Raw genomic sequence first — 26,260 nt, forward strand, 5'->3', positions numbered from 1 at the left:
CTCTCATGAAGGAGAAATTTGGCTTTAGACCAACGCAGAGCCTTTTCCACCCTTTTCGACAAGATGCCATCCAACTCCAATCTCTTTTGACCAATCAGTTGTCTGGTGGATTCTAAGTGTAGGAGATTAGTGTTCTTGTAAAGACTATCTAGGTCTTTAGTGAGGGTTAAGATGTTTTGTTTGTCGGTTTTGTTCTGGGCAGATGCTAAACTAATAAGTTTACCTCTCAGGACTGCCTTATGTGCCGACCAAACAGTGGAAGGAGGGGTTTCTGGAATAGCGTTGAGATTAAAATATTCTTCAATGGCTTGTGCAACCTCTACCTCCACGACTGCATCTGAGAGGAGAGCCTCATTTAGCCGCCATGAGTAAGAAGTAGGTGCAAGCCTAATGTATGTAGTGGTGAAGGCAGTGGCATGATGGTCCGACCAAGTGCAAGGGTGGATGCTTGCATCTGTGGTATTAGCAAGGATAATGGGGGTAGTATAGATATAATCTAATCTCGCATAACTTTTGTGGGGATGGGAGTAGAACGTGTACTCCTTAGCACCGATGTTAAGTGCTCTCCAGGAGTCTACCAGCTGGTGGTCTAGCAGTCCACTGGAGAGGGAGCGAGGAAAAGATTTGGAGGAGGGGGACAGGGAGGATCTGTCAAGGTTAGCAACCATATTGAAGTCCCCTCCTATTATCATGTGGGGTGATTGAAAATGAGAAAGGCGGTCAAAGAAGGAATGAAAGAGAGGCAGGAGCATCATTTGGGGCATAAATACTGGCGATAGTTCGTTCTCTGCTGTGAATCAGACCTTTGATTATAACATATCTGCTATCTATGTCTTTAAAAACCTGTTTGACTTCCATTGGGAAGGAACTGTGCAAGAGTATGGCGGCACCTCTGCTTTTTGTCTGGTGCAAAGAGCAAAAAGTCTGAGGAAAGCTTCTGTGGAGAAATTTGGGGTGTGAGGAGTGTGCAAAATGTGTCTCCTGCAAGAGGAGGATTTGAGCTCCCAGTTGTTTATAGAAGGCAAAAGCCTTCCTCCTTTTAAGTGGGGAATTAAATCCCTTGACATTGTGTGATATACACCTAATTACCATGGTGGTGGTTATAGTAAAACTATAGTGTGGGGACAAATAGCATCCAAGAGGGATCTAAGACAAGCCCTTTGCATTTCAAGGACCAAAAAGAGGGCCGACATACTCGAGCACTGGCTGGCAGTAGAGTGAAACATATCAAAAATGTAAGCCATAAAGGCTAACTGAAGCATGTAACCCATACAATATTTTTTCAATAGAGATTTGATGCAAAAGTAGTATTATGGCTGACCAAAACCTAAAAAAAAGGAGAAAAAAAGATGGAGAAAAAAAAAAATGAAAAGTAAACATAAGTCTGATGATAATGCAAGTGTCATCATAACTAGTAACTGGATCAGGTAACGGTAATAGACCTGATAAGAGAAATCACAACTCACGAGACTACAAGGTCTCGAACCCAGCCGGGAATATGTTCTGTACTATGCTGATCTAGTAGGAAGGAATATAAAAAAAAAACAAAAAAAGAACGTGCCTGCAGTAACGACGCAACCAAAAATAAAAAAGAAGTCAGAATCTGCAAGGCTGCGGCTGGTTGGGGTAAACATGTCGCGGCTCCATGTCGCGGCTCCAAGGGACCGACGTCAGGGTCATTGCAAACTGGAACGGGGTGCATGTTGCTGGGTTGTCATGTAGGTGTCATCTGTGCTGGGAAGATCAACGAAAGGGGTCCTCCAATCTATCTCCGACGTCGTATCTGATTCTGCGTCTGTCTCTCCTGGTTGGAGGCGTCTGCCAGATGGGTGAAGGTCTTGGGGTAGAAGGGGGCCGACGAATGACATCAGGATCCAGAAGGCCCAATTTAACCAACACCTCTTGACCTTCCATGTGTGACTTGGCAGAATATGTGGTACCATTATGGGGGATTACAAGCTTAAAAGGGAAGCCCCATCTATAGCGAATGCGAGCAGCTTGAAGGGCAGAAGTAACCTCTTTCATGCCACGTCTCCTGTCCAGGGTGGCGGGGGAAATATCAGGATATATTTGAATGGTACGGTCGTCCAGGGTGATGCGTTGCTGGTTGCAAGCAGCTCTGAGAATCTCCTCTTTGATTAAAAAGTCCTTCATGCAAAGAACAATGTCCCTGGGGGGTTTATCATCCGGAGGTTTAGGTCTGAGGGCTCTATGAATGCGGTCACAGGTGAAAGAACCAGCATCCGTGTCTGGGAGCAGAGATTTGAACAGGCGAATCATAGTGGGAATGAGATCCGTAACGGATTCTGGGATACCTCTTATGCGCAAATTGTTGCGTCTATTGCGGTTATCGAGGTCTTCTATTTGGGACTGCATCAAAGAAAAGGCCGTGGCTAGAGATTCATGTTCTCTAGAGAGGTCACTGTAAGCAAGCGCCAGCTTGTCATGTTTAGTTTCCAGTCTTTCAGTTCTGGAGCCTAAGGCTGCAATCTCCTGGGAGAGTGTGTGAGAGGTTTTGTGCAGCTCAGTCTGGAACTTAGTAGCCAGCCTAGTGTACATGGCCTCCAGGCTGCTCTCTAGGTCTGTCTTGGTAAGGGAGGCTGTGTACTCATGGCTAGGATCCAGGGCGGATATTTGGTCGTGGAGAAATCCTGGTGATGAGGCCGGAGACGGAGGCTTGCTTCTCCCTGCAGCGCCATTTTGAGACATGCTGCCGAGCTCACGAGTGCGGAGGAGATAGTGGGTTAGGGTGTGCTGAGACGAACCTCTGGGTTTCTTCTTTCTCCCAGGCATGCACCACGTCTAAGGGGCTCGAGGGGTGATAGAATCGCCGAGTTGAGTACTGATAATAGCCCTGCAAAAGCCGTTATCTTCCCGGGCTGGACGGAGCTACTCTATCAGGCGTCCATCACGCTCGGCGCTGCGCATGCGCCCTAGATATTAAAAATTTTGATGAGCTGAATCATTTAAATGTGAGAAATATGCAAAAAAAAATAAAAAATCAGGAAAATTACCAAAGTTTTCCTACATAGGTTGTCTATGTTGTATGTTGAAACCGTGTAAATTAGTTACAGACCTGTATTGATTGCAGCTAAATTGGCTATAGTGGTGTCCCAGGGAAATCTAATATTTTCTACCCTAATTTAACAGCTCTATTTAAGCTAGGACCTCTTAAAATTTTAGTAGCAGTTTTCTTTTGGCTCTTCAAGATATCTTCCTTTCTCTCTTCCGGCCGCAGAGAGTCAGAAATTGTATTAAGAGTTATAAGGGGTTTTTTTTTAAATATTTTAATAGCACGGTTAAATCACACTTTTATAGTTGGTTGAGACTGTCCCGGTTTGTCTTTAAAATGTAAGAGAAATTACTTTCATATTGTGTTGATTGCGTGTGTGAAATATAAATCACCAGTAATTCCAGTTTTGTATGAAATTGTAGAATTATACTTGTATTTCAATAAATGATATTTACTTATTAATTTAAATTGGGAGAGGTTTATAATTGGTAAGAAATCACTATAGAACTCAGGAAATTGTTGTGGTATACTACTGAGTAAGTGAACAAAATTTATATTGTTGTCAAGTTATTTATTATAATCGGCTGGAGGCACTGCATATCTACTACATTGATAATTCAGACACCATTCATAATTTACCATTCACCAAAACCCTCTGTTTTATTTAATTAAACATTCCACACATTTATTATAAAATACTACACTCTCATACCTTTCTTGAAGAAAACCTAGGACACCAAGTTAAAACTTGGTTTCCATTTCCTGAGAGGAATATGGCGCATGAGAGGAGCAATGCCCCCTATTTTTGTGCTTAGTTTCCATCTTCCTATGATGCAGGACTTTTTAATTTATAATGTGTCCCCCAATTATTGTTTGATGAAAGTTTCTTCACATACCTTCCCAACACACTCTGTAGAACCGTTAACAATGCCAAAAAATATTCTAGGAAAACATTTCACTTCTAACCTGTTGTGTTCAAGATTGTTGTCTGAAAAGATTCTTCTGTAAAAGTGTTTGAGTGTGCGAGACTCCCACCTGGTGTATGCTGTCCATAGGCATTAACTTTTACCTGCAAAATGAAAACGTTCGATGACGTTCTGCTTTAATATGGGGATACTTTATGAATAAAGGCAACCAATCCCATAAACTGGCCTATAAAAGTTTTAACAACTTAAGCACTAGAGCAATTTTTTTTTTTTTTTCATTTTTTTGCACTTATGTAAAAATCTGCATTTTTGGCTACAAATTGCTTATCTCTTCTGTTAGGCAACTATCTACTAATTAACATCTTTCACATTTTACAAAAAAAATTGAGTATTATATTGTGTTTGTGTGCACTAAAACTCATGAAAGTATCCCCCCCCCCCCCCCCCCCCCCCCCCAAAAGCAATGAATTCTTTGAGGATACTGTATATATCAAGAACTGGAGTGGTCATACCTCTCTCCGGGAGCTTTCCTTCAGATTTCTTATTACATCTAGGAGAAGTGCTGTGATTTTTGAGACTTCAGAGGAGGACTTAGCCATTTCTTTGACCGTGTTTGCTTTCACATTCTGAGCTTCATTCTCTGCATCTGCCAAATTCCGCCTCAGTTCATTAACATCTTCCCTGCATGTGCAAACCACATTTATATGAATTAGCTTCACTTAGAAATCTATGTTTTGCTCATAAGGGGCTGGTTTGAACTTCTAGATTTCAAAACGGCATGTTTTTTATATGCATTTTTGTATGCTTTATCTAAAGAGGAGAGGATGCCTCCTATATTTAGAGATAGTGCCATTTTCCAATGCACCAACAAAGAACATACGGGTTATATTCTGTGCAAGGAGGCACATTACAACACACAATAGTGTTACCTTGCATTGCGGTGCGGTGCGCTGCAACACACCTCCATTGGCAAGCCATTAAGAAGAAACACCGAAGTATATTGAGGAAATTGTACATTACCGCAGAGCAACTGTGTGAACCCAAACTTCCTGTTACAGAATAGCATCAAAAGGTGAACACACACTCCCACACCTTCCAAAAAGAGAAATATGCAAAAAGCTGGAGAGTCAATTATCTAATTAAATTTTCAAAAATAAAACTGATATTACTTCGTTGATACAATTCTGCCTTATAAATGTAAATTTTAAATCTCAATGCTATATATTCAAAGTTTCAAGAAATATGATACAGCGCTGCGCTACAACAAACTAAGTAAGCAGCCAACACACCCGTAGACTCAGGGAGAAAAAAAAGAAAACACTAAAAAATGCACAGTGTGGCGCTATTATGTGAATACAGTATGAAAAAACTAAACATAAATTATTCAAATCATAAACATCTCATGTGAGCACTTATGACAGTGACTAGTGAAAGAATAATACATATGTGTGTTTAGATGAATTAAACATCAAAGGCAAAATCAAATATAGAGTCCATAACACCAAAAAGAAAAAGTCCGTGATAGCAGTGTATAAATGGTATGCAGGTGTATTTCCTGTTATATGCAGGAAGATCAAATAGACCCGGTAGCCTGGTAGATGAATGGACCATAAACGACCAGAGGTGCACAGAAATTTGAAAACGGTGCCAGGACCATCACCAGAAGATATGGAGGCTTACCAGAAGTAGTGGCCCGAAATAGCGTATGCTAAAACAGGTCAAGAAGGCTTGGTGACCAACTGGTCTAGATGTATTGTCTGGTTAGATGTCATCACCACATCAACGGAGGGAAGGGGGGGGAAGCAATCAGCACGATTTCCTCAATAATAATCGCACCACCAAGCCAAGCGAAAGATTCGTGTACCATGTGAGGAATGAAAACACTCACATAGTGTAATAACGTATTAACTTGGATTTATTAAAAATAACAATAAAAAACAAACTCACATTTTATGCAGATCAAACAGGCATGTAAATCGTATAGCGGTAGTTGTGAGGGGTCCACCCAACATGTTTCAACTAAAAAAGTCGTCTTCTGGGGGTGTGGAACCCTCTCTCCCCACCGCTCTATTTATGGACAAAGAATGACCCCCACTGGAAGTGTCCGAAACCGGAAGTAATTAAGATGACCCCTATTTCCGGTCAGGGGGGGGCATATATAAGAAATTCAAAAAAATCACCCATTAGTAGATTCAATATCAAAAATCTCATAGTCCTGTGTGAGGTCCGAACTATAAGACCAATGTACATTACTGTATAGATCGGCTTTGGTCCGGATGGTTAAATCCGTAACCAAGCCTCACTCTCAGTCCCTGTATGCAGTGGGTGGAAGCGCCTCCACACAGCTGCGCTCCACCCTCAGTGCCAAGCCTCGTTCCGACACGGTGGCGTGATAACATCACGCCCATAATTCACGTCCGTGCGTTCCAAGGGTATAATCCAAGCCTCGTTTTCGATCGGCCGTCGAATGACGCGATGACGTCACGCGCACGATCGAATAACGATGGCGGTGCGCTCCAGGCCTTTAGCCAAGCCTCATTTTCAATAGGATTAGTCACATCCAGCAACATAGTCAGAACAGGAAGTGACACCCAACCTCCTATTGAGGGGACGGAAGGGACAGGAAATGTCAGCAAAGGTGGATGTACTGCTGAAATTATGAGTAACTAATGAGCATCTTTAAACTTAATTAAAAGATCAGACAAGTTAAACAAGTTATCTAAAATGTAGATCGTATACAGCGATACTTTATCTCATAATCTAAATAAACAGTTCAGATAAAAAAAACGGAAATAGGGTCATCTTAATTACTTCCGGTTTCGGACACTTCCAGTGGGGGTCATTCTTTGTCCATAAATAGAGCGGTGGGGAGAGAGGGTTCCACACCCCAGAAGACGACTTTTTTAGTTGAAACATGTTGGGTGGACCCCTCACAACTACCGCTATACGATTTACATGCCTGTTTGATCTGCATAAAATGTGAGTTTGTTTTTTATTGTTATTTTTAATAAATCCAAGTTAATACGTTATTACACTATGTGAGTGTTTTCATTCCTCACATGGTACACGAATCTTTCGCTTGGCTTGGTGGTAAGATTATTATTGAGGAAATCGTGCTGATTGCTTCCCCCCCTTCCCTCCGTTGATGTGGTGATGACATCTAACCAGACAATACATCTAGACCAGTTGGTCACCAAGCCTTCTTGACCTGTTTTAGCATACGCTATTTCGGGCCACTACTTCTGGTAAGCCTCCATATCTTCTGGTGATGGTCCTGGCACCGTTTTCAAATTTCTGTGCACCTCTGGTCGTTTATGTTCCATTCATCTACCAGGCTACCGGGTCTAATTGATCTTCCTGCATATACAGGAAATACACCTGCATACCATTTATACACTGCTATCACGGACTTTTTCTTTTTGGTGTTATGGACTCTATATTTGATTTTGCCTTTGATGTTTAATTCATCTAAACACACATATGTATTATTCTTTCACTAGTCACTGTCATAAGTGCTCACATGAGATGTTTATGATTTGAATAATTTATGTTTAGTTTTTTCATACTGTATTCACATAATAGCGCCACACTGTGCATTTTTTAGTTGTTTATATATTCAAAGTAATGGATTAAAAAAAAAAAATGTTAACTTTCACAGTGCTATTTTAGCACTCTTTAGCACCAATACGCTTTACTTTTGTCTAGATTTAAATCGGATTTAATTTGTTTTTGCATTATTATGGGGATGCTTGTATGTATAATCATATGTAAATGATGATTTCATACTGATTATTAAAAAATAGGATTTTTATAACAGCTTACCTGTAAAATCCTTTTCTTGGAGTACATCATGGGACACAGAGCCTTAAGTAATTACTTAATGGGTTATAGCCTACAGTCAGGTGTTGACACTGGTAAACCCTAATTAAGGAAGTTTACTCCCCTATATAACCCCTCCATCTTCCAGGAGCACATCAGTTTTTGTAGCAAAGCAATACACTTGTATCCCAAAAAAGAGGGGAGGGAGCTCTGTGTCCCATGATGTACTCCAAGAAAAGGATTTTACAGGTAAGCTGTTATAAAAATTGTATTTTCTTTATCGTACATCATGGGACACAGAGCCTTAAGTAATTACTTAATGGGACGTCCCATAGCAATGCCAAATGAGGGGTGGGAGAAAACAACCCGCAGGGTACGCCCAGACTTGAGGATTTATACTGCTGCTTGCAGCACACTGCGCCCGAAGGCGATATCCTCATACCTCCTTACACCCACCTGATAACATTTTGTGAATGTAAGTACTGAAGACCAAATTGCGGCCTTACAGATCTGAGCCATGGAGGCCTGATGAAACACTGCCCAAGAAGCACTAACCGACCTGGTAGAATCTGGCGACTTAAGTAGTCTGCCTGCCAATTCTCTACTCCCGGAATGAAGATTGCAGAAAGGCATGGAACATTCCTTTCTGCCCAAGTTAGAATATGTTTCACCTCTCTCTGCGCTGAGAGTTTTGCTGCCCCCTTGGTGATTGATATAGGCCACAGCTGTGGCATTGTCTGATTGAATCCTGACAGGACAATCCTGTAACCTGAAAGTCCAGGCCTTTAGAGCCAGGCGTACTGCCCGAATCTCTAGGATATTGATGGGTAAGCTTCTTTTGGTTCTTGACCACTGTCTTTGAACAGTTGTTTTTTCTAGTACTACTCCAACGCCTGAAAGGCTGGCATCCATCGTTACCACTTTCCAGATGACTGGTCTGAAGTATCCTCCCTTCAGCAGATTCTGGGTTAATGACCACCAAGTGAGGCTTTGGGCCACTCTTGGGGACAGCCGCATTGGCAAGTCTAAAGCTTGAATTGTTTTGTTCCAAGGATACTGTTTTGCAACAGTCTTGAATGGAACTGGGCATAGGGAACTGCTCCGAATGAAGCTACCATGGTTCCTAGCAACCTCATGCAAAGGCGAATGGAGGGATTGCCATTTGACCTGACCCTCCGCGCCAGTTCTCCTATGGAGTTGATTTTTGCCTGAGGAAAGAACACCCTTTCCTGGGCTGTATCTATGATCAGACCCAAGTACTCCAGCCTTCTTAGCGGTATTAAGGAAGATTTCTCTAGGTTGAGAATCCTACCCAAACTTTTTAGCTAGTTGGTTGTAGTGCGTACGCTTTGCTCCAGACGAGTCGCTGATTGATCTATAAGTAATAGATCGTCTAGGTACGCTACGATTGTTATGCCCTGTGCCCTTAACCTGGCTAGAGGTGGGGCCAGCACTTTGGTAAACACACGAGGTGCTGTGGCTAGCCCAAAGGGCAGGGCTACAAATTGAAAATGCTGCTGTTCCAACTCAAACCTCAAACTTTTGATGAGCAGGAAATATAGGGACATGCAGATATGCATCCCTGATATCGATTGATGCCAGAAGTTCCCTTCCTAAAAGGATAGAAACTACTGACCTGATTGTCTCCATGCGAAAGGAGCGGATATTCAGGAATTGATTTAGCTTTCTTAGATCTAGAATGGGTCTGACATCTCCACTTGGCTTTGGTACCATAAAAAGGTTTGAATAAAATCCCAGACCTTGCTCTTTTGTGGGTATCTGTATGATCACCCCTTGAGATATTAATCGGTCTAGTACCTGAAACAGAGACTGTTTTTTCTCTAGCTCTTTGGGAATGCTTGACCTCAGGAAGCGAGGCGGTGGAAAGTTCCGGAATTCCAGCTTGTACCCCAGCATTATCATGGAAATGACCCATCTGTCTTGAATTTCCCTTTTCCAGACTTCTGAAAATTGCAAAAGTCTTCCCTCCACCTTGGTGAGGGGGGGTTGCCTCTTGAGGCCTTAGGATTCTGTTTTGCAGATTTCCTACCCCAGGGCTTCTTTTGAGCCTGGGTCTGACCCCGAGTCCTTCCTCTAGAGTCTGACGGCGGAGGCCATTGCCACTGCCTAGAGGCGGAAGCCCCTGGCCCAGGGGAAAGAGTCAGTTTAAATGCAGGGCGTTTATTTTTTCTTTTGACTGGTAAAAAGGAACTTTTCCCAGCAGAAATTGTCTTGACATATTTATCCAAGTCTTCTCCAAATATTCGCTCCCCATGAAAATGAAACCCAGTTAGGTTTTTACATGGCGTTTCAGCTGACCAATTTTTCAACCACAGGATTCTGCGCATTTGTACAAGCATAAGCGTGAGGCAGGATGCCTGGTGGATAGAGTCTTTGATGGCATCTATGGCAAAACATAATGCCTTAGGTAGTTCAGCCAAATCTTGAGCTAGTTGTGTAGGAAGCTCTCCAAGGGCCTGTTTGAATTGGTCCTCTAGGGATTGGCAGACGCCTATCGCGGCGACTGCAGGCTGGGTGAAGGCACCTGCTATGGAAAAAGCAGACTTTAGCAGGGATTCCAACTTCTTATCTGTTGGATCTTTAAGCATCTGTGCATTGTCTACAGGACAAGTTATTATTTACATTGGAAATCGCAGCATCAATTGCTGGTACTTTCCAGTTTTTGGAGAATTTCTCCTCCAGAGGATAGAGAATTGAGAACCTCTTAGGAGGGAGAAAATGTTTATCCCATTCCGAAAAAATAAGCTGTTCAAGTAATGCATGCACAGGAAACGCATGCAAAGGATGGGAAGGTTTTAAGGAACCTAAGGAAGAGGCCACGTTTTCATTAGACTCTGTTAGAGGCAGCATGAAAGAGGAACGAACCAACTCTGTAAGAGTTTGTATCAGCAATTTTTCTGATTGAGACACTAACAAAGGTTCATCTACCGTTGTTTAAGTAGAAGAATCATCGGTAAGCTCTTCTTGATTGATTGAGGGTAGAACCTCATCGTGTGCCCACTGTTCCCCTTGTAAAGCTGAAGCGGGGGAGGGGGAGCTAGTACGTTTCCTATCCTTTTGAATGGAGGATGCGATTAAAGCCGCTAGTCTTTCTTCCAGATCTTGGAGTGAGGAGGAAAGAGTTTCTTCAGTCACGTATGCAGGTGCTGAGATGTGAGAGGCAGCCGCACCAACAATTTGCTCTAATGGCTCACCCTGAGTTGCCATGATTGGTAATTCAGGCGAGGAAATACAGCTTGAAATCCTAATGCCTGGGGGTGAAACCTTTACTCTTTTGGCTTTTGTGGTGTCTTTTTTGGCAGGCATAGTCCTAAGTACAAAAACAGAGGCGCTATACACATTGCACTAAATCGCTGAAAATAGTCAATGCTTTTAAAATTGTTATACAGTTCAGCTTAGTGCTGGAAAAGGGTGTCCTTCCTGAATCAGGAAATGCCAGTTTTGCAACCCATACGTGTCCCACAGTTCGTGTGTCCCTGTGTGCAGGCAGCTTGTTTCCCCCTCAGCAGAGGAGAGACTGACACAGCTGTATTTATCTGCCATTAGCCTGCCGTTTGTCAGCGGATGTTTCACGGCACCTGCGTTAGGCCCCGCTCCCCCCCCAGACCCAACATAAGGGGGAGAGGGGCGGCAGAGCCTCCTGCAGTGAGGCACAGACCTGTTGCTGTTGTCCCTCTAACCCTCTGGTCCCATCAGGGGAAGAAAAAACATTTTTTGCAGCTTTTCCTACCTTGCAAAAATCTGCTTCCACATGCTGTACAGCCAGGCACGGAACTGAGCAAACAGTGAGACAACAGAGTAAGGTATGTGCATAGACTCCATCTAGAGGAGATTTTTAAGGCATGACAACATTTTTCCTTCAATGAAAGAAATGTATAGATGTTTTTAATATCCAAGTCTCTCTTTCCTTACCTTGTCCTCGCCGCAAGATTTTGCTGTTTTAACAGAAAATCCAGCTTTCACCTATCACGGCGGGTTACGTTTAAGAAACCTTCAAGGACTAGGTCCGTTAAAACTGGGTCCGACTGAACTACCTTGGGCCTTGTATAGCACCCCACATCAGGAAACTTGAGGTAATGTAACAAGACCTAAGCCCTGGGTTCCTGGGATCCAGCCCTACAAAGAGCCATTACAGGCAAAATCTCGTGCTTCAGATACGAGGTCCCAGGTATCATCCATTTTAGGCCTTAGTGGCACTTCTGGATGGATCTGGTTTATTTTTATGGAATAATTTAAATCCAACATGGATCCCTCCTGGAGCTCCTCAGAGCACTTCTTCACTCGTGACCAACACCTTAGACACTGGGGAAAAAACTGGTGTGCTCCTGGAAGGAGGAGGGGTTATATAGGGGAGTAAACTTCCTTAATTAGGGTTTACCAGTTTCAACACCTGACGGTAGGCTATAACCCATTAAGTAATTACTTAAGGCTCTGTGTCCCATGATGTACGATAAAGAAAAGTTTAAAGTTGGCCCTGACAAAGTGAGCGCAGCTCCTAAAAACCTGCTGGCTCTCCTGGAATTGTAAAGATTCTAGGAGAGCCAGCGCGCGCACACTTTGTGTATGGCCAGTCTTAAGCCCCATACACGGGCTGAATTTGGGCCCAATTAGTAATTTTCCCTCCCCGGTGTCATGTGACTCGTTAGCGTTACAAGGTCTCAGGTGTGAATGGGGAGCAGGAGTGTTAAATCTGGTGTTATCGCTCTCTCTCATACTGGTCATTGAAAGTTGAACATGGCATCTCATGGCAAAGAACTCAGAGGATCTGAAAAAAAAAAAAAAAAAAAAAAAAAAGAATTGTTGCTCTACATAAAGATGGCCTAGGCTATAAGAAGATTGCCAAGACCCTGAAACCGAGCTGCAGCACGGTGGCCAAGACCATGCAGCTGTTTAACAGGACAGGTTCCACTCAGAACATACCTCGCCATGGTCGACCAAAGAAGTTGAGTGCACGTGCTCAGCGTCATATCCAGAGGTTGTCTTTGAGAAATAGACATATAAGTGCTGCCAGCATTGCTGCAGAGGTTGAAGGGGTGGGGGAGGTTCAGCCTGTCAGTGCTCAGACCATACGGCGCACACGGCATCAAATTGGCTGTCGTCCCAGAAGGAAGCCTCTTCTAAAGATGATGCACAAGAAAGCTCACAAACAGTTTGCTGAAGACAAGCAGATTAAGAACATGGATTACTGGAACCATGTCCTGTGGTCTGATGAGACCAAGATAAACTTTGGTTCAGATGGTGTCAAGCGTGTGTGGCGGGAACCAGGTGAGGAGTACAAAGACAAGTGTGTCTTGCCTACAGTCAAGCATGGTGGTGGGAGTGTCATGGTCTGGGGCTGCATGAGTGCTGCCAGCACTGGGGAGCTACAGTTCTTTGAGGGAACCATGAATGCCAACATATACTGTGACATACCGAAGCCGAACAAGATCCCCTCGCTTCGAAGACTGGGCCGCAGGGCAGTATTCCAACATGATAACGACCCCGAAAATGACCATTGCCTTGCTAAAGAAGCTGAGGGCTTTCACACTGGAGCGGTGCACAGGCAGGACATCACAAAAAGTCCTGCCAGCAGCTTCTTTGTAGCGGTTGAAAGCAATGGGGCAGCACTGTGATACCGCCGGCAAAACGCCTCTCCAGCGCCATTTTGCGGGCGGATTTAACCCCTTTTCAGCCTCTAGCGGGGGGTTAAAACCGCCCCCCCCAAGCGGGCGAATAGCGCCGCTAAAATTAGCGCGGCGCTTTACTGCCGACGCGCGCACCCCCCCCCCCCCCCCGGTCCAACCTGACATGTGAATAGGCCCTTGGTTCACATCTGTGTGGATGCGTGCTGAGTGTAGGGCAGCCCATTCATTTCAATAGGCTTCCCTACCCACAGAAATGCAGGGAAAGACATCTGACACTTTTTTAAAATTGTTCCGCACCAAAAACCCACTTAACCCTCTTAATGGTACCCCTAAAGAGCAGCGCATTTGTCTGTGTGTCAGGAACAAGTGTGATTTTGCACATGTTTCGCGATACATAGCAACGTGAACCAAGCCTTGGACAGGGGTGCCTCAAAAGTGAAAATACTTTTCAAGGGTGACTTGACTGAAAAAAAGATTGAGAAACACTGGGTTAGAGCCACAAGGTCAAAAAATTTGCCCCGCAGAAGTGATGGTGATGGAAGGCCACTTTGCGAGTAAGAGCAGATAAATGAGTATATCAAGTAGGTTCAAAGAAGGGGGTATGAAAAACCAACAGAACCGGAGACCCCACAGTGGCACTGGGGAATGCACAGAGGGAACAGTGTGAGCAACACCTTAAATAAAGTTCATCACAAAAAAGTGAGATGGAAGTGAATTGTGAAAGTGAACAGCCAAATCTGAAAGCTGCCCACATATGGTACTCGGGGATAGGCGTTGATCTAGTCCAGACTGGAAAGAGGCAGAATTCGTCCCATTGAGAACACCATGAGATTGAATATTTTTGCCTGGCACCCTGAGAAGTTTGCTCGATCCAAAAACAATCTGCGCTATCCCCGCAGTTCAGTGATAATGTGATAAAAAATTATATTTAAGTGTACATTGATAAAAGAGTGCTGCAAACAAAAAAAAACTCGAATATCCAGTTCTGGTAAGTGTAACATAACTTCTGGTGCGCTATCATCAAAAATAGAACAAATAAAGCAATGAATAAATTTATATTCAGATACTGCACAACCCTGGTGATTGAATAAAGTCCTGGAAAAAATCAAATCAATCAATCCTGAAAAGACAGTCAATCAGTGCAAATCTCTGTATATGAATCCTTCCTTCAATGAATGAAAGACATCTCCTTGATCGAGGCAAGAACGACAGAAAGGAGGGGGAGGAGGGCGCTTAACAGATACGTTGGACCCCTATTACGGGGGTCTTATGAGCCCACAGATGCCGGATCAGGCAAGCAGGAACAGCTGATGTTGTTAGTGGTTTGCGGTCCGTCTCCAGTCCCTCACAGGCAATGGGAGTACAGCTTGTATTATTCTGAAGAAAACATTTCTTCAGAATAATAAAAGCATTGGCTTTCCCGCTGTACTCCCATTGCCTGTGAGGGACTGGAGACAGGCCGCAAACCACTAACATCAGCTGTTCCTGCTTCCCTGATCCGGCATCTGTGGGCTCATAAGACCCCCATAATAGGGGTCCAACGTATCTGGTAAGCGCCCCCCCCCCTCCTTTCTGTCGTTCTTGCCTCGATCAAAGAGATGTCTTTCATTCATTGAAGGAAGAACTTCATATACAGAGATTTGCACTGATTGACTATTGACTGACTGTCTTTTCAGGATTGACTGATTTTTTTCCAGGACTTTATTCAATCACCAGGGTTGTGCAGTATCTGAATATATATTCACATTTATTTATTTATTGATTTATTTGTTCTATTTTTGATGATAGTAGCGCACCAGAAGTTATATGTTACACCCTGAGAAGTTTGCATTCTAGGTACAATGGTAGTTCTTGTAAGAAGAATCCCTAGCGTCGAGAAGCATGGGAACAATCTTGATGACCAGGGATTCAACAGCCAGGCCACAAAACTAGCAACTATAATACAGTATGGTAAACAAGCCCTTGGGATGGAAGATCCTGGAGGAGACAGAAAGTCTCCCAGGAGCCCAATGAGGTCCGAGTAAACTGTCCGACTGGCAGAGTTAGGTGCAATAAAGACATCAAAATGCTTCCTATCCCGATCCTTCGAGGCATGCAAGAAATGAATTGCACAGTCACTTTGGCTTTCACATTGATTATAAGAGGATTCCTGGAAACAAGCTTGATCAGTTTGTGGTACAATTTCGGGACCAGGTGGTCTGTCACCTGTTCCCTGCGAGAGAGGGCTTGAAACCACCTAGGAAAGAGGCTAAACTATTGATTTCATATATTGTTAGCTGAGGAAACTTGCCTGTTAATCTTCTTTGCCTGGAATGTGTATGCTGGGCAAAGCCAAAATGTGACGTTCTGCCCAAACTAGAATCCACTTGGCTTCCCTTAGAGTTGCATGACTTATGGTTCTTCCTTGATGGTTATTGTAAATCATTCGTGGCATTGCCTGACTGAATCAGAATAAAATGAAACTGTAGTTGAGAGGTCGAGTGTTGATAAATATAACCAAGTCATTTGTAGTTCCAGGATGTTGTTTGGGAGCCAAGCTCCCTCCAGTGACCAACTCCCTTGCATCGAGAGGATGAGCAAGTCTTGATAACCTGGCATTTTATTGTGAGAACCTTCCACAGCAGAGGGGCTGGACTTGTAAGCCATCATGCCCAAGCCAATATGGTCATTGGCATTAGGGGAATGCAAAGATCCAGAAAATAAGCCTTCTAGTTTCCACACAGACAAAATGTTGAGCTGCAGTGGTCCAGAGTGGAGTTGGACAAATGGAACTGCATCGAAGGAGGCTACACTCAAGCCCTATCTCATGAAAGGTAGGCTGGCTCCTGGACTGCACAGTATGAAAGTGGTAGTGGGGAACCTGAAGCCTTTTCTCTGCGAAAGACAAACCTTAGACAGAACAGTATCCAAGAGAAGGTCCAGACACTAGCAGAGAGGGCCTGATTCCATCACTCGATTTTTGGAGGTTCAGAATCCAGCCAAACCTCTGAAGTGATTGACCAGTTTGTCAGATGTTGGTCTTTGCCAACTCTTCCCTCATTAAAAAGTCATCTAAGTAACCCATAAAAGGCAATCTATCAGCAGCGACATACAGCAACAGGGGCCAGCCCCTTGGGGGTGGGCAACAGGTAAGGGCAGTGTACCCACAGAAAAAAGTCTAAGAAACATAGATGCGCTGAAAAGCTTGGAACATGTAGGAAGCATCCTTGATGTCTACAGAGACAGCAATGCCCGAGATTGTGGGAAGCAACAATGGGCTTCGCAAATTCCATGGCTATGATCCCCTGACCAAAGAGTTGAGCCAGCATGAAGGTCCACTAGTTGTTGCAAGGAAAGCAGAAGATTAGACTTCAAGCGCGGCAAAGATAGATTGGTAAGTTAGCTAGTAGCCCCAGGACACCACCCATTGGACCAGGGCATCTGAAAAGTCCTTGGACCATGTGGTCATAAAGACCAACAAATGCCCCACCTGCCCCAAGAAGTGAGGGCTACCTTTCATAACAAGGACGAGCAAGCGTGGAGAATTTTCACCGGACCTAAAAAAAAACACCAAGATGTTCTTAATAGTAAGGGTCTTAGGAGGACAGAAAATGGCTGTATCCATTATAGGAAATCTTTTTTCCTAGGGAACACCTCTTCAAATCTTGTGGGAGAGGTAAATGTCCTACCATGATTGGACAAATCACCATACAACACAGTGAATGTACAGGAATTTTTTTTATTGGCTTGGGACTCTTAAAAGTGGTTGTAAAGGCAGAAGGTTTTTTTATCTTAATGCAATGCATTAAGAGAAAACCTTCCGTGTGCAGCAGCCCACCCTCATAATTACCTGAGCACCATCTCAATCCAGGGATGTGCACGAGGGACTCGCCTGTCTGGGGCTCTCCCTCTTGTTTGGCTGGGACCCGGCAGCGGCGCTATTGACTCCGGCTGCTGTCAAAGTCAGTTAGCCAATGAGGAGAGAGGGGGACGGGGCCAAACCGCAGCTCTGTGTCTGAATGGACACAGCTGGAGCTCGGGTGCCCCCATAGTAAGCTGCTTGCTGGGGGGGGTACTCGACAGCTGGGAGGGGCCAGGAGCGCCGGCGAGGGACCCGAGAAGAGGAGGAGGATTCAGGCTGCTCTGCTCTGTACAAAAACATTACACAGGGCAAGAATAAACATGAAAAAGGAAAACTGATTTCATTCCATGCAAAACAAAAAAAAAAAAAAACAAAATATATAATGTAAAACATATCATAAATAGACATAAATAATGTGAAATGTATATAAAAAAAAATTATTTTCCGTACACCAAAGAAATAGTCCGAACATGTTTGTTATTTTTAAAGAAAAAAATTTAAATAAAAAACAAGAGTTTAGCATCACTTTAAAGTGGGAGTAAACTCCGATCTCTGTCTTGTACCTATAAGCCTATAAGAAGGCTTACATATAGGTACCGTAAACATCTCCTAAATGTGCACAGTTTAGGAAATATTTAATGTATATGCAGCCGATGGCGTCACCGGCGCATGCGTTCTGAAGGAACGGCCACCCAGGCTGTTACTTCAGAGCCCTGTGCCATAAACAGCGGCACCCATGCACATACGTGAAAGTAACGCCATTGCAGCTCTGGCCAGTCACACAGCCAGAGTCCGCAGGCCCGGGAAGGAAGACCGGGTGGAGATGGAAGGGGCCTCAAGTGGTGACAGTGCATTGCTGGAGGGCTTCATTTTTAGGTAAGCCATCACATCTAAGAATTGGTAAACTGCAATATAATAAATGTTTGCTTTTGCGTTAAATACTGCTTTCTTTAAGTAGATACAGTAAATCTTGACAGATTATCATCATGTTTAGTGTGTACTCACTCTAGCTTCTTGACCATATCCTTCAGATTCTCACACTGATAGTTTCGCTCCAGCAAGCTAAGATGATCGATTCTTCGCTGAGATTCGGTCTCTGTTACTTGCTCTTGACAAACCCGATTCTCTTGTTCAAGAAACTGGAAAACATGTACTTTGTTTCAGCACACAGTGGGAAACGTAACATTAAAAATATACAGTGGCATTATATTTCAAATCACGATGTCATTCTTTTGGAGAATCTAAGATTAATTTGGTTTAATACTGCACACAGAAGGAAACAGTGTCTTACCTCTAGGCTTTCTGTATAGTAGGCAATTTGTGAAGCATGTTCCTGTTTCATAGCCTGCAGCTGTGTCTGTAGAGTGTTCTTCTGGCTTGAAACCTCTGACAAATGAAGTTCCAAGCTAGAATCATAAATAAAACATATCAAGCACAAATTAAAATGTTATTCACTTATAAAACTATACTAAACTACCCAAGCAAGCATCCAAAAAAAAAAAAAAAAAAAACCCTAACAGTGTTATGCACCACTACATTCAACACTATGAACCAACAAAAAACAAAACTTTCATCATTTGGCATGCTCTTGCAGTAATCTATAAATGGTGATATTACGGCCACGATCCATTTAATGTTATTAGAATGATATATTAAAATTCTATAAAAAAAAAAAAAAAAAGAAGAACACCACACGCACACAGCTTCGCTTCATTATGTAGTAAACAGACAGAAGACACTATCTGGAACCTACTTTACATAAGTACCACAAAAATTACTGCCGTACAGGCCATTGGTAAATAGGGCCGTTCATTATAGTAAAGATCATGGCAAATGTACTTTTTGTCTTTTGGATGCTATCGTTAATGTCATTAGACCCTCCGTCAGGGCAGAAAAATTACATGCTTCAGTTGTATAATATTTGACAAAACATTAAAGTGGTTTTAAAGGCAAAAGGTTTTTTTTTTACCTTAAAGCACTCTCTGCATTAACCACTTGCCGACCAGCCACCACAGTTGTACTGCGGCAGAATGGCGCGGCTGGGTGAAACGACATTATGTTACGACGCTTCGCCCTGTGGCCACTAGGCCTCCGGAGCCGATGCGAGTGCCTGGCACTCATGATCACCGCCGAGCTCCCGTGATCGCTGCTGACACATGGAGAACAGGGATCTGTGTGTGTAAAACATACAGTTTCCAGTTCTCTGAGGAGAGAAGTGACTGATCGTCTGTTCATACAGAGTATGAACAGCGATCTGTCATCTCCCCTACATAGTCCACTCCCCACTGCAGTTAGAACACACACCAGGGAACACAACCCCTTGATCGTCCTAGTGTTAACCCCTTCCCTGCCAGTGACATTTTTAAAGTAATCAATACATTTTTATAGCACTGATCGCTATATAAATGCCAATGGTCCCAAAAATGTGTCAAAAGTGTCCGATATGTCCGCCACAATGTCGCAGTCCCGATAAAAATCACAGCTCGCCGCCATTACTGGTAAAGAAAAAAAATGTGTAATAAAAATGCCATAAAACTATCCCCTATTTTGTAGACGCTATAACTTTTGCGCAAACCAATCAATATATACTTATCGTGATTTTTTTTTACCAAAAATATGTAGAAGCATACATATCGGCCTAAACTGAAGGAAAAAAAAATGTTTTTTTTTTTATATATTTTTGGGGGATATTTATTATAGCAAAAAGTAAAAAATATTTCGTTTTTTCAAAATTGTCACTATTTTTTTGTTTATATGTTTTATAAAATAAAAACCATAGAGGTGATCAAATACCATCAAAAGAAAGCTATTTGTGGGAAAAAAAGGACGTCAATTTTGTTTGGGTGCAACGTCGCATGACCGCGCAATTGTCAGTTAAAGCAACGCAGTGCCGAATCGCAAAAAGTGCTCTGGTCAGAAAGGGGGTAAAATCTTCCGGGGATGAAGTGGTTAAGGTAAAAACTTTCCATAGCAGTTCCTTGCCAGCACACCCCTCATTCTCGATACAGCGCTGTCCTATCTGCAGCAGCTCTTCACCTCTTTCCTCACTCACAGGCTTGGCTCCTGCTAGTCAAATTCTGTGAGCCGTGCTGGGTCTATAGATGCACACAGCCCAGCTTGGGAGTGAGCCTGCATGTCTATCAAGCATTTGCTTTGGGGGAGCAGACAGAAAAAAAAAGGAGCGGAAGGCACTGGTAGGGGACCCCAGAAGAGGAGGTTCAAGGCCCCTCTGTGCAATACCATAGCACAGAGCAGATACAGCAAGTATAACATGCTTGTAGACCTTATTTTGGTAAAAAATAAATAAAATAAAAAAAACACACACCACACAACAATCACTAAGACTAACATATCATGTTGTAAAATAGGAATTTTGTAATCGCTACAAAAAAAATTCTCTGGAGTCCATTGAGGAACATAAGAAGTCTTGGGCTCCATTTAAACCATGCAGATATGAGCGTGTGTGTGCTTTACAACGTACAACTTGTAGAGTGGCCCATTCATTTCAATGGGCAGAAGTTTGTAAGTCTTTTGCAAAAGAAAAAAAAAAGCACAACACCATACGTTTTGATGTGCTTGTCAGCAGATGCATGGGGGTGCGATTAAGCACTGCTAAACGGCAGCGCATTTATGTGTGTGTGTCTGGAGAGTATGCAATTTTGCACGTTTCAGTCTTAACCTGCTGGTTATACTCCTGCCTACAGGTGTATTGGACCCTGGCAAACGAAAAACTGTAGGCCAGCCCAGAAAAAACCCCTCTTATAATCACACCTGTTTTGTATCAAAGCTGTACCATGTCTGTCAAGCTATAAATGGATACAAAGCTTCCACCTATTGAGTCAGAGTGATGGGGGGGGGGGGGGGGGGGGGCTGAATGGTTGTCCCAAAGCACAGGAATATGAAGGGTGGTCAAAATGACAACAAGCCAACAGGCCCCAAACAACTAAACCAGAAAAAGTTAGAACTTCATACAGCAGCCTGTGAAACGCGCCGACCAAAAGGTAGCATCCCATGCAGCTCTAACATCGACTTCCTAACTTCGTAAAAGCTTGATCTGAAGACCACTTAGCAGTTTCAAAAACCTTGAGCTATGGAAGCCTGTTGACGAATAGCCCAGAAGACACTGGCACTCCTGGTAGAATGACCTGTTGCAAAAACAGGTTGAACTTTTCCTCTTCGACTGTAAGCTTGAGAAATAAGCTGACAGATGCATCAAGAGATAGTAGATTTAGCAGCTGCATGACCCTTCCTTGGGCCTTCAGAAAGCACAAAGAGGGAATCCAACTTGGGAATTGCAGCAGTCTTTACAGGCAACATCCATCCAAGGTTTGAAGCGTCCACCTGCATTTGCCCATTACATTCTTCAGGCCCTGCAGCACAATAGCACTGGCGGGCAGACCATGTCTGTGTAACAGGGCTGCGCCTGCACAATAGGCAGCCAGCTGCGACAACACACTAAAACCAGAGGAATTTACGCCACTTTACAACCAAACAGGATAGCGCACGTGACCAGAACCAACCAAGGAATGCCAACAGCACCCTCTAGAAATGCATACCATACTGGAACCTGCAGCAGACAGGCATGGCATTGAAACCGCAACTCACGTCGGACTCTTATTAAGCAGACAACACAATGGGACAATTCCCCCACCACCCACCACCACCACCACAGGAGCACTTACTGCACACACAGCAAATATGTTCTGATCTGTTAAAATCCCCTCCAGCTAATTCACAGATGCAACCAAACCATTTAACCATTTGCTGAAGTAGGCACCACACATTGGATCCAGTGCACAAGCAGCTTACAAGCCTTTCCAGTTCTTCCACTGGTACGGTCCACTCAGATATAAGCATCTGCAGAGACCAATCCAGAAGACTGCCACTGCTATAAGAGCACCAAGGTTCAGCACAGTAAGGCAGTTGAAATCCACAAATTAAAGCAGATAATTTGTCCATCTCTGCTGAAAAAACCTAACTGTCAAAAAAAAAAAATAAAAAAATAGCAAGCAGGGTGGGAGCAATTATGCTGGGAATGGTAAAGCTTTGTTATTTGCCAGTGTCCATTCACTTAGAGGTGGAGCATAACACAGTAGTCCAATAATTAACTGTTCTGTGTCCTGCGTTGCAAGTTTAAAAAAAGTTAAATTGAATTAATGCCATCAGCAGTAACCGTGTTTTAAACGTTAAAGGGGGGGGGGGGGGAATAATACCTGGGCACAACCTCCGCAGACAGATACTTGATGCGATTTTGATATGACTGGCCTCTGAAAGAACAAATTTTTTTAACAAGTTAGTCACCGGACACTGAGGGGACGAGTTGCTAACCAAGCTTAGTTATACTGCACTAGGTTATACACACTAAGGCCTGCATTTTAGAGCCCAAATCTTAAAATGTGAGCCAGGGTTTGAAGCCAGCAAAGCAACAGAGTTATCTCTGCTTAAAGTATATCTAAACCCCAGAATAAAAATGTAATATATTCAAGCTTACCAGTTCTAATTTCTGATGGCTCTATTTGTTTTCTTTTTTAAGGCTTAGTATATTTTAAGTAAGCACAGAAAAATATCTGTTGATTCTGTCATAGTGCCCTTGTAACTTCTCCTTCACTGAACAGTGTAATCTGTCTACTCAGCTATCTTCTGTGAATTGCTAAGCAACTTCATTTCCATGCAATAGAGATAAGAGGGAAGCAGTTTATAGTCCAAATCAGGAGAGTAGCCTTGGGAGACAACATTGCTCCTCCATAGAGTGAAGCAAGTGAACACGGTTACCCTAGAGGTGTGTTACTGGCAGAATCACAAATTGAAAATATAGAAAAAGCCTGAAATAAATAAAATAAAAATAAGGCAGCCACCATATCAAAGGATATATGCAATATATAGATTAATGGAAAAGGTTGGGACTTTAATTGAGGTCATAGACATGGTGGAGACAAGTTCAATAAAAGTACACATTTATTGTCATAAAATTATGAAACAAATCAATAACAAAGACCACATGGGTAAAACACATTGTAATAAATGTAGTTTCATGTTTGTTCATACATACTATTGTGAGTGTGCATGCAATACAGGCAACTGGGGTACATTCGAGTATAGTAACCAAGTGCCCCACAGTGGTCTGATTGATCATAAATACATTCTAATGAGTTCATAATGGTACAAAAATATGTTGACAATACTAGCGAAAAAGACAGTGAGACCAAAATAATGCATAGTCAAAGCAAGAAAAGAATAGTAGGGAAAATCATCGAAGTATGAAGAGACATCCCAAGATCGCCCAAAATTGCCCAAATCAGATGGTGAGAAAGGGGCTTGTATCTGCATCCCAAAATAATAATGCCCGACGCGTTTCGTGTGTTTCACACTCATCAGGGGCGGGTGCTGATAGTATATCTACAAGATATAATAAGGTATCATTAGTGGAATATAATGGAGCCTATTCAAAAGGAAGATGGGTGGGCGTTTCCAAAATACTTACAGGGACTCACTGTAACTGAGGTATTGCACGTATGACACCGGGGTCAACCAATCTATGCCGGGAGCTGAGGTGATGAAACAGCGCGCTGGTAGGGCATACATCAAAGACTCCCCAAAACACAGGACACAGCCAGGTAGTATATATGGTAGGTCAGCAGTGTTGGAACCAAAGGGGCCACCAACGGTCTAGAAATATATATAATATCAAGATGTAATGACGTTCATTAATGTTAAAAAATAATGCATAATTGTATGGTGATGGGCACTCGTCAAACAGAGCTTACCAGTGTCACTGCTGGGGCACTTGGTTACTATACTCGGATGTACCCCAGTTGCCTGTATTGCATGCACACTCACAATAGTATGTATGAACAAACATGAAACTACATTTATTACAATGTGTTTTACCCATGTGGTCTTTGTTATTGATTTGTTTCATGATTTTATGACAATAAATGTGTACTTTTATTGAACTTGTCTCCACCATGTCTATGACCTCAATTAAAGTCCCAACCTTTTCCATTAATCTCCAATTAGGGATGGAGGCACATTCTATATGTGCCTCATATAAAGTCCCAACCTTTCTTCCCATTGTTTGCTGATATTAGGGATGGAGGTCCATAGACTAGATTGACAGTCCCTCTTTTTCTCTGTCACCTAGGTGTGAGATTATCAAGCCCGGCACATTCGATCATTTTTGGTTGGGCTTATGCTTTAGAGACACTGGTCTCCTCTGCATATCAGTGAGAGGATTCAGCACAGATTACTGTGCTTTGAGTCACTTCCCTCTTTTTTTTTTTTTTTCTGAGGCTGTATGTGCTGGGGTTGTTTCTGTCCCTTGCCGGGAGCTGCGATGCGCTCTGCGTGTTTCTGTTCCCTCCGGCCCCCTGTGCTTTGCCTTTGGGGGGGCGGGGGGTAGTTTCTCCCACAGCGCATCGGCGCCACGCCCCCTGCTTCTCGTGCGTCGTCTGGTTTTGACGTCATCACGGCAAGCATGTGATGCTGCCATCTCAGCCGGCCCAGCGGGGGGAATGAGCGTCTGTCAAGGGCGGTGCTCACCGCCGGCGTCGGAGCTCCTCCCCTCTTCAGCCGTGCTTGCGTGACGCTGGTGGCGGGCAGCGTGCACGTGTGTGGAGCGGTATATCTGGCCTCCCCAGGCACAGCTCCTTCATTGACTTTTAAACATCTGACGCTGCAGTTCATTTCACCACCCTTTTTTTTTTTTCCCAGCAGTGACACTGGTAAGCTCTGTTTGACGAGTGCCCATCACCATACAATTATGCATTATTTTTTAACATTAATGAACGTCATTACATCTTGATATTATATATATTTCTAGACCGTTGGTGGCCCCTTTGGTTCCAACACTGCTGACCTACCATATATACTACCTGGCTGTGTCCTGTGTTTTGGGGAGTCTTTGATGTATGCCCTACCAGCGCGCTGTTTCATCACCTCAGCTCCCGGCATAGATTGGTTGACCCCGGTGTCATACGTGCAATACCTCAGTTACAGTGAGTCCCTGTAAGTATTTTGGAAACGCCCACCCATCTTCCTTTTGAATAGGCTCCATTATATTCCACTAATGATACCTTATTATATCTTGTAGATATACTATCAGCACCCGCCCCTGATGAGTGTGAAACACACGAAACGCGTCGGGCATTATTATTTTGGGATGCAGATACAAGCCCCTTTCTCACCATCTGATTTGGGCAATTTTGGGCGATCTTGGGATGTCTCTTCATACTTCGATGATTTTCCCTACTATTCTTTTCTTGCTTTGACTATGCATTATTTTGGTCTCACTGTCTTTTTCGCTAGTATTGTCAACATATTTTTGTACCATTATGAACTCATTAGAATGTATTTATGATCAATCAGACCACTGTGGGGCACTTGGTTACTATACTCGGATGTACCCCAGTTGCCTGTATTGCATGCACACTCACAATAGTATGTATGAACAAACATGAAACTACATTTATTACAATGTGTTTTACCCATGTGGTCTTTGTTATTGATTTGTTTCATGATTTTATGACAATAAATGTGTACTTTTATTGAACTTGTCTCCACCATGTCTATGACCTCAATTAAAGTCCCAACCTTTTCCATTAATCTCCAATTAGGGATGGAGGCACATTCTATATGTGCCTCATATAAAGTCCCAACCTTTCTTCCCATTATATGCAATATATAGCAGCAATATATTCAAAATGTATCTTTAGTTTTAAATATGCTGCAGACAATTCCATAACTGAACGAGAGTTGGGCATGCGACTTTACTGGGTCACATGAATAGCCTCTTCTCCAAGCAATTTTTTTTTTATTGCATTTAGAAGAATAATGCTCTGATGGTCTAGAAATCTAGAGGTCAGTGGAGTGCTAAGAACATTTCTAAAAACATGTGGTATTTATGCAGCAGTATGGCTATACTCTTGCTTTATAATTTGGCTCCTAAAAGCTAAAGTGCTCATGTGCCAAATGACCTGAACACTTGACTGATCAGCTAGAATTTTAAGCAGTAGAGCAA

General features: G+C 43.1%; 1 protein-coding gene across 2 annotated transcripts in view; it reads right to left on the reverse strand.

The window, feature by feature from the left end:
• SPAG5 (sperm associated antigen 5) overlaps window positions 1-26,260 on the reverse strand; it is a 184,872-nt gene that overhangs the window by 70,987 nt on the left and 87,625 nt on the right. For both annotated transcript variants that reach the window (XM_073616771.1, XM_073616770.1), the window contains exons 14-18: window positions 22,458-22,511; window positions 18,536-18,650; window positions 18,250-18,383; window positions 4,452-4,620; window positions 3,980-4,082 (exon numbers count right to left, since the gene is read on the reverse strand). In XM_073616771.1, the coding sequence (XP_073472872.1) occupies window positions 3,980-4,082; window positions 4,452-4,620; window positions 18,250-18,383; window positions 18,536-18,650; window positions 22,458-22,511 (575 nt within the window). The remainder of the gene's footprint in view (window positions 1-3,979; window positions 4,083-4,451; window positions 4,621-18,249; window positions 18,384-18,535; window positions 18,651-22,457; window positions 22,512-26,260) is intronic.

Source organism: Aquarana catesbeiana, linkage group LG02 (assembly GCF_042186555.1).
Source record: "Aquarana catesbeiana isolate 2022-GZ linkage group LG02, ASM4218655v1, whole genome shotgun sequence".
Taxonomy (NCBI): domain Eukaryota; kingdom Metazoa; phylum Chordata; class Amphibia; order Anura; family Ranidae; genus Aquarana; species Aquarana catesbeiana.